The sequence below is a fragment of the Dioscorea cayenensis genome, chromosome 15, assembly GCF_009730915.1.
Source record: "Dioscorea cayenensis subsp. rotundata cultivar TDr96_F1 chromosome 15, TDr96_F1_v2_PseudoChromosome.rev07_lg8_w22 25.fasta, whole genome shotgun sequence".
Lineage (NCBI taxonomy): Eukaryota > Viridiplantae > Streptophyta > Magnoliopsida > Dioscoreales > Dioscoreaceae > Dioscorea > Dioscorea cayenensis.
Window position 1 is genome coordinate 1569536 of NC_052485.1, and position 13220 is coordinate 1582755.

Genomic DNA, 13220 nt, shown 5'->3' on the forward strand with positions numbered 1-13220 from the left:
CGATTGGTTTCGGAGTATCGTCCCATTTCGTTATGCAATGTCTGCTATAAGATATTATCAAAACTTCTCTCGAATCGACTCAAGCCTGTTCTCCCTATGTTAGTAGGTAGAGAGCAAGCGGGTTTCATTTCGGAGAGAGGGGCTTTTGATAATGCTATAGCAGTTCAGGAAGTTGTGCATTCTCTTGAGTTTGATCGTAATAACCCCCCGAGGATGTTAATTAAACTGGATATCGAGAAAGCCTATGATACTTTAAATTGGAGTGCAATTCTTGCAACCCTTACCAAAATGAAATTCCCTGTCAATTGGATTTCCTGGATCCGTGCTATTCTTTGTTCTTCTTCCTTTTCTATTTTAGTGAATGGCATACCCACCCCTTGGTTTCCCTCTTCTAGGGGTATTCGTCAAGGTGATCCATTATCTTCTTACTTGTTCATTTTGGTGGCTCAAAATTTCTCTGCTATCATGAACCGTGCTCTGATTACTAATATGATCCCCGGATTTGATAACAGTATGCGCTTCAACTTCAACCATTTATTGTTTGCTGATGATATTATTCTGATCACTAAAGCTTCTAGATCTGTTGCTCGTAATATAAACCTCTGTTTATCCATTTATTCCAGTCTGACTGGACAATGCCCTAATCATGCTAAAACACAGATTTTTGTCCCCTCCTGGGTTAATAATAGAGTGGCTCGCAGTATTTGTTCCATCACTGGTTTTTCCCAAGCTTTTTTTCCACTGACTTATCTGGGCATCCTCATTTCTCCCAAAAAACTCTGTATTCTTTCGTTTAAATCTATGATTGATAAGATCAAATTTTTGTGTGCCCGTTGGAAGAATTATCATCTTTCTTCTGCAGCTAAATCGATTCTTATAAACTCTTCCATTCTTTCTATTCCAACTTATTATCTCTCAGCTTACCCTGTTCCTGAATCGGTTATCCAGGAAATCACTCGATTGGTCAGGGATTTTTTCTGGTTTAAAGGGGGCAATGGAAAGGGCATCCATGCAGTGAATTGGAGTTATATCACTGATATAAAATATGAGGGGGGTTTGGGTCTTCGAAACCTTGTTCATCCTAAGACTTCTCTTATGGCTAAGAATGTATTTAAATACCTCAACTCAGATAACATCTTCTGGGTGAATATTGCTCGTCATAAATATGGTTGTCTTAATTTCTGGTCTGATTCTATCCCTGCTAATTGTTCTTGGATTTTTAGAGGCATTTGTCGTACTGCTATCATGTTAAAGCAAAACTTCTGGATCAAGTCCTTTAACCCTTTACAGACATCTATCTTGATTGATCCTTGGCTTTTTGATATTCCACTTGCTTACAAGCCTACTTTCTTGAATATGAATATTGATTTTAATACAACTGCATCTTTTCCGATCTTTTTTTGCTCATGAGTCGTGGAATCGAATTTGCTTGTTTTTAATATTTGGAGAGCTGCTAGGCCCTTTGGTTCCTAGTACCGATGCGTATGATCATGTGGGTAGCAATTCTTTGGGTTTGGCATCCTCATTCTTCTAATGTTAAAAATTTCTACTGCAATTTATAAGCATTTAAACCATAATTCTGATTTGAATCTGGAGTGGACGAGTTTGGAATAAGCTTTGGAAGCTTCATGTTGCTCCAAGGGTAAAAACATTTTATTTGGCTTATGATGCATGGTAGAATCTCTACTCACTGACTTCCTCAATAGTATCAATATTGGTCCTAGAACTACTGTGTTTTTTTGCAAAATTGAGAATGAATCCATTGATCATATATTTCTTGATTGCCACTTTGTGCTTTCGGATGGTGCGGAATATGGTAATCAATATCTTGGGCATTTCTATTTCATTCCCTGATATCATCTATGATGGTTTTTGGATGACTGATTATAATTATTCTAAACATACTATCTCTCGTCATTCTTTGCGAGTTATCCGGTACTTATGGAAAGCTCGTTGTGATGCTATATTTAAGAATTTAAATCCCAATTTCTCTTGCATTCTTTGCTAGAGCCATTGCCCATGTTAAGGATTTCTTGCGAGAACACTCACCTCAATTGGGCGTGAGGCTTCTTCTTAATAACTTTCCTCACAGCAATGGACTTTTTCCTATTCTATGCCCATCATTTGGAATGAGTGCTCCAAGATTGGTAAGTTGGGGTTTTTTATATCAAATCATGACTATGTTATATCATATGTGAGCGGATGTTCTTTTACGGGCGAGACAAACTTTGAAAGTCGGCATCAAAGCAATCAACATGGCAATTCAAGCTTCAATTGATAAACATTTTTTGTGATCAAGCGCATTCTTCACGACAATCTGATTTAACTCTTGGTCTTAAAGAGGGCTGCAATCCGGTAACTTGGAGATATCTGTCTGGATTTCTCGACATCTCTCTTCTTCTTCAAGTTGTGGGCAACCCCTCGTGATTGACATCCCTTGCACATGGAACCTCCACCTTTCTGCTTTGGCTTCTTCAGCAACAACAATCATCTTCTTTGTCTCTCATCTATCGGGTCGTGATCCGCCCGGATGGATTATGAAGACCTTCTCTAAACATGGTTTTTATCTTCTAGTTTTTTTATTATTTTTTTGTTCTTGGTTTGTTTGTTTCAGTTTCTTTGCTTGTTCCTTTTTGTTCTGTTCTAGTCTCTTTGGTCTGGCTTGTAATATTTGAACCTTGTAAACTTTTTATTTTGTTTAACAAAATCAGCTCTCTGAGCTCTTTCCCCAAAAAAAAAAATAATATATATATAAGATGAGACATGTATTTGGGCCAGATGTGAAGTCATATTAAAAATGTAAATGGGGTGAAAAATCTCTGTTCCTCTCAAGGACCCGCCCCGACGGAAAGAAAATTTCTCAAAATAATCCCTAGCGGGGTGGGGAATAAGAAAAAACTCTTCTACGCCATGTTGCTTCAGAAAAGATAATCTTATTATCTTCTCAATTATAGTCATCAATTACATAAGTGACCACCTTTAACATTGCTCTACTGGGTAAATGGTGGTGGAAAATCACTGCTGATAGGCGCTGGTATGGCGAATTAATCTTTCACACTAACTATTTTCATCACTGCCCTTACTGGAACTTATTTCACAAACAATGCTCGAGACGGTCGTTCTTCTAAAATGGTATTCTCTAGGCCTTACCGCCTTTTAGAAAAAACCTGATTTCCATCATTCGGGATGGGTCTCCACCTTGTTCTAGTTTGATAATTGGGTAGATGGCCGTGCACCAGCGGACATTTAGTCGGAGCTATTGCCTGCTGGGCCAAATAGGGAAGGCACAATCAAAGAGTTGGTGGGTAAGATCTCTCATGCTTCCCTAGGAGACTCCTTTGTGGCTCGCATCATGATTGAGCAGTTCACCTCTCTACGCGATTCAGGGACGGATGAGAAACGGTGGAAATTAACAGCTAATGGTGTTTTTACAGTGGAATCCTTTTACAACTTCCTGAATGATTGTGGTCTTAGATGTGATTGGACTCCTACAATCCTTATAGGGTCTTGCCCTGCGAAGATCAACCTTTTTAATTAGTTGGCGCATGACAATAAAATTCTGACTTTAGAAAATTTAGCACAGCGCAAATGTAATCGTCTTCATTCAATCACGTGTGTGATGTGTAATGCGGACATTGAGTCGGCTGATCATCTCCTCATCCAATGCCCTATGGCTTCTCACATTTGGCTGTTCTTCGGTCAGCTCCTCGGGGATTGTCGTGCCCCTCAGTCCCTCATGGACTTGTGGGGGAAGTGGAGAAAGAGCCTCAGAAAGCCACTCATTTCATTCTGGGACTAGCTCGTTCGAGCAATCACTTGAAATATTTGGCTTGAAAGAAATAATCGCATTTTTTCTGTTATGTGTATGCCGACTATTTCCATTATTTCTAAAATTGTGTATATGATTCTGTTGTGGTTTGTTGCAGCCCCTGATTCGAAGAAAGCAAGGCTGGAAGAACCAATGGCAAAAGTAAAGTGCAACCTTGAGTTTCTCTCCTCTAGAGACCCAGCGCCGTGTGTCCCCCCCTGAGCACGCCCCCTCTTCTGGTGAGATGTAGTCGTTGTCATGGTGGCTCTTTCCTTAGGGGTTACTTTCCCTAATACTGTTGTTGCTTGTGTTTGTCGACCCACCTCTGGTGGTTCTGTTTCTTTCTTGCTTTGTTTTGTGGGTTTGTTTGTTTGGCTTTGGCTTGTTGGACTTTTCTGCTTCTTTTAATAAGTGTGGTTTATCCACTTTTTTTTTAAAAAAAAATTACTTATGTGACCAAGCAAGAAGGTCCTCTTATTGAAGAGCAGAAAATCTTAGAAAATATACAGTACAAGTTATGCGTCTATCAAACAATCCTGCAGAATGGAGAGAATATATGATTTAATCTATGATATACATGCTTGAAGTAATTGGAAAGCATCAGGATTTCTGATGCTAAGAACTCTGTCCTAAATTAGGGGGCATCATCTATCTATCTGGGTTCCATTTCTGATATGGAAACTTCATTTGGAGTCATTGGGACAGATCCTTCGACTGACCGATCAAATCCACCAGTGGACAAATTAATACCTTTCTGGAATGCTTCTGAATCCATGCCACCACTCGATCCGATACAAAATGCGAGGCTTAGAAGGAGCTTGGAGGGACACGGAGTAGGCTGTTCGAAAGCATAAGAACCACCATTGACATCTTTGGAGTGCATTTTGATGGATCTTCTTGAACACATAATAAACCCGATCTCGAATACATCTCAATGCCTCACTTCTTGGCCAATGATCACCCGAGTGATGGGTCTAGTATCTCTGAAATTGATCCTCGGATCCAATGCTCCCATGTCTGTTTGAAAACAGTCACTCATTATTTGATTGTATGAAGATTATTCAATAAAAATTTAAGATGCCACCGGTACTCACATAGCTTAGCAGGTCTTCGGCTTGTTCACTTTCAAGAAAATTACTATTCTTTCGCCCCGTCAGAATTTCCAGAACCAAAACACCATAACTGAAAATATCTGACTTTGTTGAATACTGACCACGCATCACATACTCTGGAGCCATGTAACCACTGCAAACCATTGAAATTACATGATTGTTTAGATTCAGCTTCTTTCTTGATCTCTGGAGTTTCTAGTTTATACTTACAATGTTCCAACTACTCGGTTTGTGGTTCCCCCGGTTTGATCACATCCAAAAAGCCTAGCCAAACCAAAGTCTGAAATCTTTGGATTCATCTCCTCATCCAACAATATATTGCTTGCTTTTAGATCCCGGTGTATAATCTTTAGTTGAGAATCTTCATGCAGGTATAATAGACCACGAGCAATTCCACTTATGATCTTGTATCGTCTAACCCAATCAAGTTGCTCACTTTTGACAGAATCTATCACATACAAAATAAGCAGAAGATGAAGAATTTAAGGCACAGTTTCTATTGGTGAATGTATGATATGCTCATGGTTGATTAAAGGAAAGCAGAACAAGAAGAATGCCGCATACCAAACAGAACGGTGTCAAGGCTTCTGTTAGGAACATATTCATAGACAAGCATCTTCTCTTGTTCTTCCAAGCAAACACCCAAAAGCCTCACAAGGTTCCTGTGTTGAAGCTTTGCAACCAACACTAGTTCATTTTTTAGCTCCTCTATTCCTTGCCCTGAGCCAGCTGAAAGCCGTTTGACAGCTATTTCTCTTCCATCAGGTAATGTTCCCTATAAGAGGAAAATCATAACAAGCTTCAATGGATGGGGAGGGAAACGGTGTTGGATGTGGGTCCTGTGGGTCCCACTTGGTCCCACATGTTTTACACTCAAACCAAATCCCTCTCATTCTTTTTAGTCACATTCGCTTATTTTGAAGAGTTGCTAATGAACTCTCTCCTATAAATACATGCCTAAACCATGAACCAAAACACACACTTGCTTACTTCTTCTCTCATATTCTCTTTCTTCCGGGTGTGCTTTCTGCGTGCACGGGCAGGTGTCTTTGCGTGCTGGAAAACCCAAATATTTTGTTCTCGTTACGTGGTTCTTTGCTCGAACCTTGTGGAGTGCGCTTGGGATATCTCGACCCGAGCGTCTTTGAGGCTACGGAGTTCTTCGCTTCCCGGGTTAGTGTATCCTGCGCTTGGGTGAGGGACGGAAAAATCCCCGACGAGGAGGCTAATTGATTAGGGCAGTGCTTACGCACGCCTACCCCAGGCTGGAAATTTCTAACTGTTATTTTGAATTATTATTGTAGTTTGTGTTTTGCATACTATATAGTTTGTAGTGTTTGCATGCTATTCAGTAGTATATTTCTTACAAACGGTCATTCAAAAAATCATATAATCATGTTATATCCCTAGCAATCAGATGACTTTTCTAGTGTCTTAATTAAATAACAGAGGGGTGTAGCTTACCTTAAAAACTGAACCAAAGCCACCTTGTCCAAGTTTATTCTCTTCACAGAAGTTTGCTGTTGCATCTCTAAGCACAGAAAGATCAAATATAATTGACTCCACACTTGTGATGTCCTCTGATTCGGTCAAATCTACAAAACAACTGTGTAAAGGTTGTTCTTCAAAAACTCACTTCTGAAAAGTATCTTAAATTTTGAATTTGTTTCAAAGTTCAACAATCAGCAATTTACTGTATGTGCAGGGCTTAATTCATTGCTTATACTCACAAGGAATTTTCTTTGCTAACCTCCTCCTCTTCCAGAAGCAAATGCAAATAGTGCTAATTATGAGGACAGCAATGGCCAGAGGGATGGAAATTGCGAGAATTATGCCAGTGTTATTTTTCTTTCCTGTAACAAGAGATGTTCTATTATCAGTAGTTCCTCCTCTGACATCAACATGCTGAAAAAAATTATTTGTTATTTTTGGACATAAAAGAAAAAGTCGTGTAGTTTTCTTACAAGCCTCAAATACCTTTGTGATCATAAAGAACTTTCACGAAATTGTAAACATATTAGTTTATGGTCAAAAATAGATCAATGTAATTAAAAGGAAGATATCAGTCATTGACGCACTAATGACAATGGTTGAAAATTAAACACACCACAAAATGGTTGAAAGTTGTCTTTTCTTCATAATTTTTTAAAGCATATGCACACATCATGGCAAATAGTATCACTTTCAGGGTTTCATATTATTTTATTTTTTTTATTATTATTTTTTTAAAAAGATGGATAAACCAATAACAAATAAAAAAAAAAATAAGTGAACAGCCCAAGAGATTTTTTAAAGTAACAGAATAATTATGATGTAAAAGAATAAATTTCTCACCTTCTTCTTCAACTGCAGGGGTGGTTGTGGTATTCGTGCCATTGGACTGAGGAGAGGAAGTAGAAAGCAACACCATGGACTTGCCCTCATAGAACGGATACAACTCGTACCTGAAATTGCATCTCACTCCAAGAACTCTCAGTCCTTGACTATAAGGCAATCTGGAAATCGCGCTAAAAGCACCTTGCAGGCATCTATGGCACTCATCTCCTGACAAATCCGGGGTGCACTGGGTCAAGCCGTATATTTTTGAGTTAGACGCAGTGAAGTTGGCCTCCCCGGTGGCGAATCTCCGGGATGTGTTATAAGATGCAAACTGGGCTGTCATATTCATAAGAACAACCACAAGCTTGTTGAACTTATCAGGATCAGACACGTTCTGGGTATTGTACAGGATGGGGGCATTGGAGTTGTCGGTAGAGGAGAGGAAGTTTTGGTTGGAATAGCGGAGGAAACAGGGGTCGTACCATACAAGACCACCCTTGTTGTTGGAGCATATCTGGACCACGTCTTGCTTGGCGACGTTGAGGCAGTTCTGGCAAGTGGTTGTGTTGGTGTCGCCGCGGCAGAGGACCAGGCCGTAGGTCCTGTTGGGCACTGTGCCCACCGTGTTCTCGTAGAAACCTGAAACAGAGCCATTGGAAGAGAGAGAGGAGAGGAGTGTCAAGAGGTTGGATTGATAGGTGCTGTTTGTGGTGTAGTTGCCGGTTGTTTCGCATGACTGGTATACCGTGTCTGATAGAGCCGGAGTAGACAGTAATGATAATAATAAGAATAGGAGTAAATTTTTTAGTAGGTCACTAAACTTTGATTCATTTTTATTTTGATCATCAAACTTGATTTATGATCAATTTGATCACTCAACTTTAATTTGATTTCAATAGGTAATAAATCAAAAAGGATTTTGAAATTCAAATAAACGATATGAGTTATTTTTTTCGATAGCGATAGACACCTCCAATAAAACTTAATAATATCGTAGGGAGGGACTAATTCGGGATTTTTCAAACAACTATGTAATCGATTAGGAGTTGAAATTCTCGATTTATCTTTCAGTGAAATCAAATTAAAAGTTGAGTGGACCAAAACTGATAGAAATTGAAGTTCGGTGATCAAAATAAAAATAAGCCATAGTTTAGTGATCTAGTAAAAAATTTACCCAATAAGAATAGTAAGGTTTCAGTAAGACATGGCATGTTGGGTTTGCAGTACTGCCTACCAGCCAAGCCAACCTATGGCCTCTATATGTTGCTGAAATCAGATTGGGTAAGGAGAAGGAGGAGATATATATATAGCTGAGTCAAAGGTCAAGTAGTGTGAATATAACCTGTTTAATTTAGTTTGCCTGTCTCTTCTCATACTTGTTATATATATAGAGAGAGGGTCTGATAGAGTCGGAGAAACCAGGGGTACGGATAAGAGAAAAGAGAGGCGTTTGAACCGGCCGGAGAAGAACAGCCATGGTACAATGGAAAGGGTTAGACATAGGATGCACCTCCTTGGCAGCTACATACCGTGGTTTATACATACCATGAGTCAAGAGTCAAGAGTCAAGCCTGCAAGGATGTGGACGCAAGGGATGATAAGAACCAACCAAGTTTTGTCTGTCAAAATCCAATTGTGGTGATAAGTCATGTATTATAAATATCTGTTTTGAATTTTCAACCCCCTTCTGTTGGTCATGTGCTCCTCGGACATTAAAAATAGGAAAAATTGATAATAAACTCCTCAAAAATTTTATAATTGCATATTTACCTTTAGAAAAAACATAATTATATATATACCCCTGAAAAATATAGGTAATTACTAATATGGCCCTATTGTTAGATTTCGTTAATCAAACTTGATTAACTAGGGTTATAACTTTGATTAAGATATACAAAAAGTCTAAAATAACTTTGTATAACTTAAAAAAACTTTTCAAAGATATATATGCAAAAGCATAATAGTAATTTTATATATCTGTTGTTTGTTAATGGATGGTTTTTTAACTAATTTGAACCACAAGAGTATATACGCAATTATATATATTATTCAAGGATATAGAAAATTGGTTTTAACTTGCTTCAGTAAAGATAATATTATTATTTTCTCAATTATGATATTCGAATACTTAAGTGACCAAACAAGATGGTCACCTTATTGAAGAGCAGAAAATATTAGAAATATACAGTACGAGTTATGTGTCTATCAAACAATCCTGCAGAACGGAGACAATATATAATTTAATCCATGATATGCAATGCTTGAAGTAATTGGAAAGCATCAGGATTTCTGATGCTGAGAACTCTCCTGAATTATATTGGGGGGCAGCATCTATTTATCTGGGTTCCATTTCTGATATTGTAACTTCATTTGGAGACATTGGGACGGATCCTTCAAATCTATCAGTGGACACATTAGTACCTTTCTGGAATGCATCTGAATCCATGCCACCGCTCAGTCCTACACAAAATGCAGGCTTTGAAGGAGATTGGAGGGACACAGAGTAGCTGTTGAGCATGAGAACCACCATTGACATGGTGGGTCGGTTTGCTGGATCTTCTTGCACACATAATAAACCAATCTGAATACATCTCAATGCCTCACTTCTTGGCCATTGATCGCACAGAGAGGGGTCTAGTATCTCTGAAATTGTTCCTCTGGTCCAATGCTCCCATGTCTGTAAGAAAACAGTCAATCATTACCAGATTATATGATGATGATTGGATGAAATTAAGATACCACTGGTACTTACATAGCTTAGCAGGTCTTCCGCTTGTTCATTTTCAAGTAAATCATTGTTCTTTCGACCAGTCAGGATTTCCAGAACCAAAACTCCATAACTGAATATATCTGACTTTGCTGAATACTGACCACGTATCACATACTCTGGAGCCATGTATCCACTGCAAACCATTGAAATTACATGATTGTTTAGATTCAACTTCTTTCTTGATCTCTGGAGTTTCTAGTTTATACTTACAATGTTCCAACTACTCAGGCTTGTGGTTCCCCCAGTTTGATCACATTCAAAAAGCCTAGCCAACCCAAAGTCTGATATCTTTGGATTCATCTCCTCATCCAACAATATATTGCTTGCTTTTAGATCCCGGTGTATAATCTTTAGCTGAGAATCTTCATGCAGGTATAATAGACCACGAGCGATTCCACTTATGATCTTGTATCGTCTACCCCAATCTAGTTGCTTTCTTTTGACAGAATCTACAACATACAAACCCAAAGATTTAAGGAATTATGAAATTACAAATTAAAAGAGTTGAACACAACACACAAACAAGAAGAAGATGAAGTATTTAATATTGATTACGCACAGTTTTATATTGGTGAGTGTGTGATATGTTTATCTTTGAATTAAAGAAAGCAGAACAAGAAGAAAGGCACATACCAAACAGAATGGTATCAAGGCTTTTGTTAGGAACATATTCATATACAAGCATCTTCTCTCGTTCTTCCAAGCAAACACCCAAAAGCCTCACAAGGTTCCTGTGTTGAAGCTTCGCAACCAACACCAGTTCGTTTTTGAGCTCCTCTATTCCTTGCCCTGAGCCTGCTGAAAGCCTTTTAACAGCTATTTCTCTTCCACTACGTAATGTTCCCTATAATAGGAAAATCATAACAAGCTTCAATGGATGGAGAGGGGAATAGTCATTCAAATTAAGAGTCACATAATCATGTTATATCTTTTAGCAATAATGAAATAACAGAGAGGGGTGTAGCTTTAACCTTGAAAACTGAACCAAAGCCGCCTTGCCCAAGTTTATTCTCTTCAGAGAAGTTTGCTGTTGCAGATCTAAGAGCTGATAGATCAAATAGTATGGACTCAACATTCGTGATCTCCTCTGCGTTGCTAACGCCTACATAAATAGCAAGCAAATGAAAAGAAGAAAAAAAATATAGATAAGCAGAGTTAGTCCTTGTTTTATTGGTCCTAAGAGTTGCACTGAAACGAAAAGCATTTGATTCATGAACAACTCACCAGGATTTTTTGTTCCCAAACTCCTCCTCCTCCTCCTCCTCCTCCTCCTCCAGAAGCATACCCAAAAAGTGCAGATTAGCAGGAAAGCAACCACCACAGGAATGACAATTGCAAGAACCTTACCAACGTCATTCTTATTTCCTGAATGAATCAAAGAATTGTTAATTATTTTACTCTTTTAGAACCATTGCCGCAGAGTTCTATAATCAACCAAGTCTAAGTCTAGGCAGTACCGCACTAATTGAAGGAAATATTTAAGAGGTAATCTTTTGTTTACACACTTCTAAAGCAGGTGCAGACTAGTACTAGTATATCATAACATCATAACAAACAATATTAGGCCCCCCATAGTTTTGTAGCTTACCTCCTCCTCCCACTGTGCGAGCTGATGGTGGAATAGCAGTCCCTGGTGTGCTGGTACCATTAGACTGAGAAGGAGAAGGAGAAGGAGAAGGAAAAGGAGAAGAAGGGAGTTGCAGCAAAGACCTGCCTTCATAGAATAAATTCACCTCATACCTAAAATTACATCTATCTCCAACAACTCTTCCTCCTCTCTTCCCTGCAATCGTTTGACATCAGACTGAACATACTTGTCAAACATTGATAGCACTGGTCACCAGACAAATCTCTGGTACACTGCGCCAGCCCATAAAGCTTAGGGTAAAGGGCAGTGTAATTGGCCTCCCCTGTGACAAATCTACGGGTTGAGTTAAACGCTGCATACTGAGATGTCATGTTCACCAGCTCAAGGGCGAGCTTGTTAAACTTATCAGGGTCAGTCGCGTTATTAACGTTCCACATGTAGAATACATTAGAGTTTTGGGTTGACTCTCTTAAGTTCTGGTTGGAGTAACGCAGAAGGCAGTAATCATAGTAGATGGTGGCATCCTTGGCATAAGAACAGAGCTGGACAATGTCTTCACCTGCTGTGTCAAGGCAGCTGCGGCATGTGCTGGTGTTGGTGTCACCACGGCAGAGGATGTAGCCGTAGACCTTGTCGGGGATCGTGCCCACTGTCTCGGTGTAGAAGCCTTGACCGGAGCCATTGGATGCCATGGAGGGGAGGAGTGCAAAGAGGTTGGATTCATAGGTGCTATTGGCTTTGTAGTTACCCGTATTTCCGCATACTTGATACAAAAGTTTTGATAGAGTTGGAGAAACCAGGAATAGTACTGATAAGATAAACAAGGAGAGGCGTTTGAAGCGGAGACGAATTAGAGCCATGGTGAAGAAAGAGCTCCCAAGTTCTAGATAATTTATTAAGACAAAAAAAAATATATACAAGAAATAGGAAAGAAACAAGACCCAGAACAAAAGAACACTACGCAACTAGCACAGAAAGAAGGAACACTAAGCAACCAGCGGAGACGAAGAGCCATGGTATTATATCAAGAGAGGGAGAGGCTGAAAGCACCTCCTAGGCAGCCACAAACCGCCTAGCCACAAACCGTGGTTTATTTTATTTTATTTTTTTTTAAAAAAATAGATAAACCACGTTCATTGCAGAAGAGAAAAAGATGGACAAACCGTGATTTATTTACTCAGAAGAAGCTTAATAATTTTTTATAATAGACGAATGAACAACTTCAATTACTTACAACATACACTCACAATAAAACATAAAACTCGATCACTAGAATTCTAGTGGTGCTATAACAACAAAACATTACAGAACCAACAACAAAGATCTTAATAAAATTATTTTATTTGTCAAGATGGCATTGTAGCAATTAAATCAAGATTTAGTCTGTATTTAAAAAATATTTATTTATCAAATTTAAGATATTAATAAGACTAAATTAAAATTGTAAATAAATTTACATTTTAAAATTTAAAATAAAACAAAAATTCAAAATATAAATTCAAAAAAAAATTAAAAAAAAACTGTAAAAATTATGTAGAGATATTTTGATAAATAAAATGGTGGAAAATAACCCCATTAAATAGTGAAGTCAACAAGGATGTGGACATGCAAATGGGATGACTA

At 38.5% G+C, this 13220-nt stretch overlaps 1 protein-coding gene and 1 pseudogene across 1 annotated transcript; both read right to left on the minus strand.

Moving 5' to 3' along the window:
• Positions 1 to 4286: 4286 nt before the first annotated feature.
• LOC120277227 lies at positions 4287 to 8716 on the minus strand (annotated as a pseudogene).
• A 602-nt stretch (positions 8717 to 9318) lies between these two features.
• On the minus strand, positions 9319 to 12465 carry LOC120277093 (cysteine-rich receptor-like protein kinase 10). The gene is given in 9 exon segments (XM_039283838.1): positions 9319 to 9916; positions 9992 to 10142; positions 10220 to 10233; positions 10235 to 10458; positions 10643 to 10853; positions 10981 to 11111; positions 11234 to 11374; positions 11598 to 11803; positions 11805 to 12465. Coding segments are annotated over 9 exon segments (2073 nt in total). The 5' UTR covers positions 12458 to 12465; the 3' UTR covers positions 9319 to 9574.
• Positions 12466 to 13220: the final 755 nt, after the last annotated feature.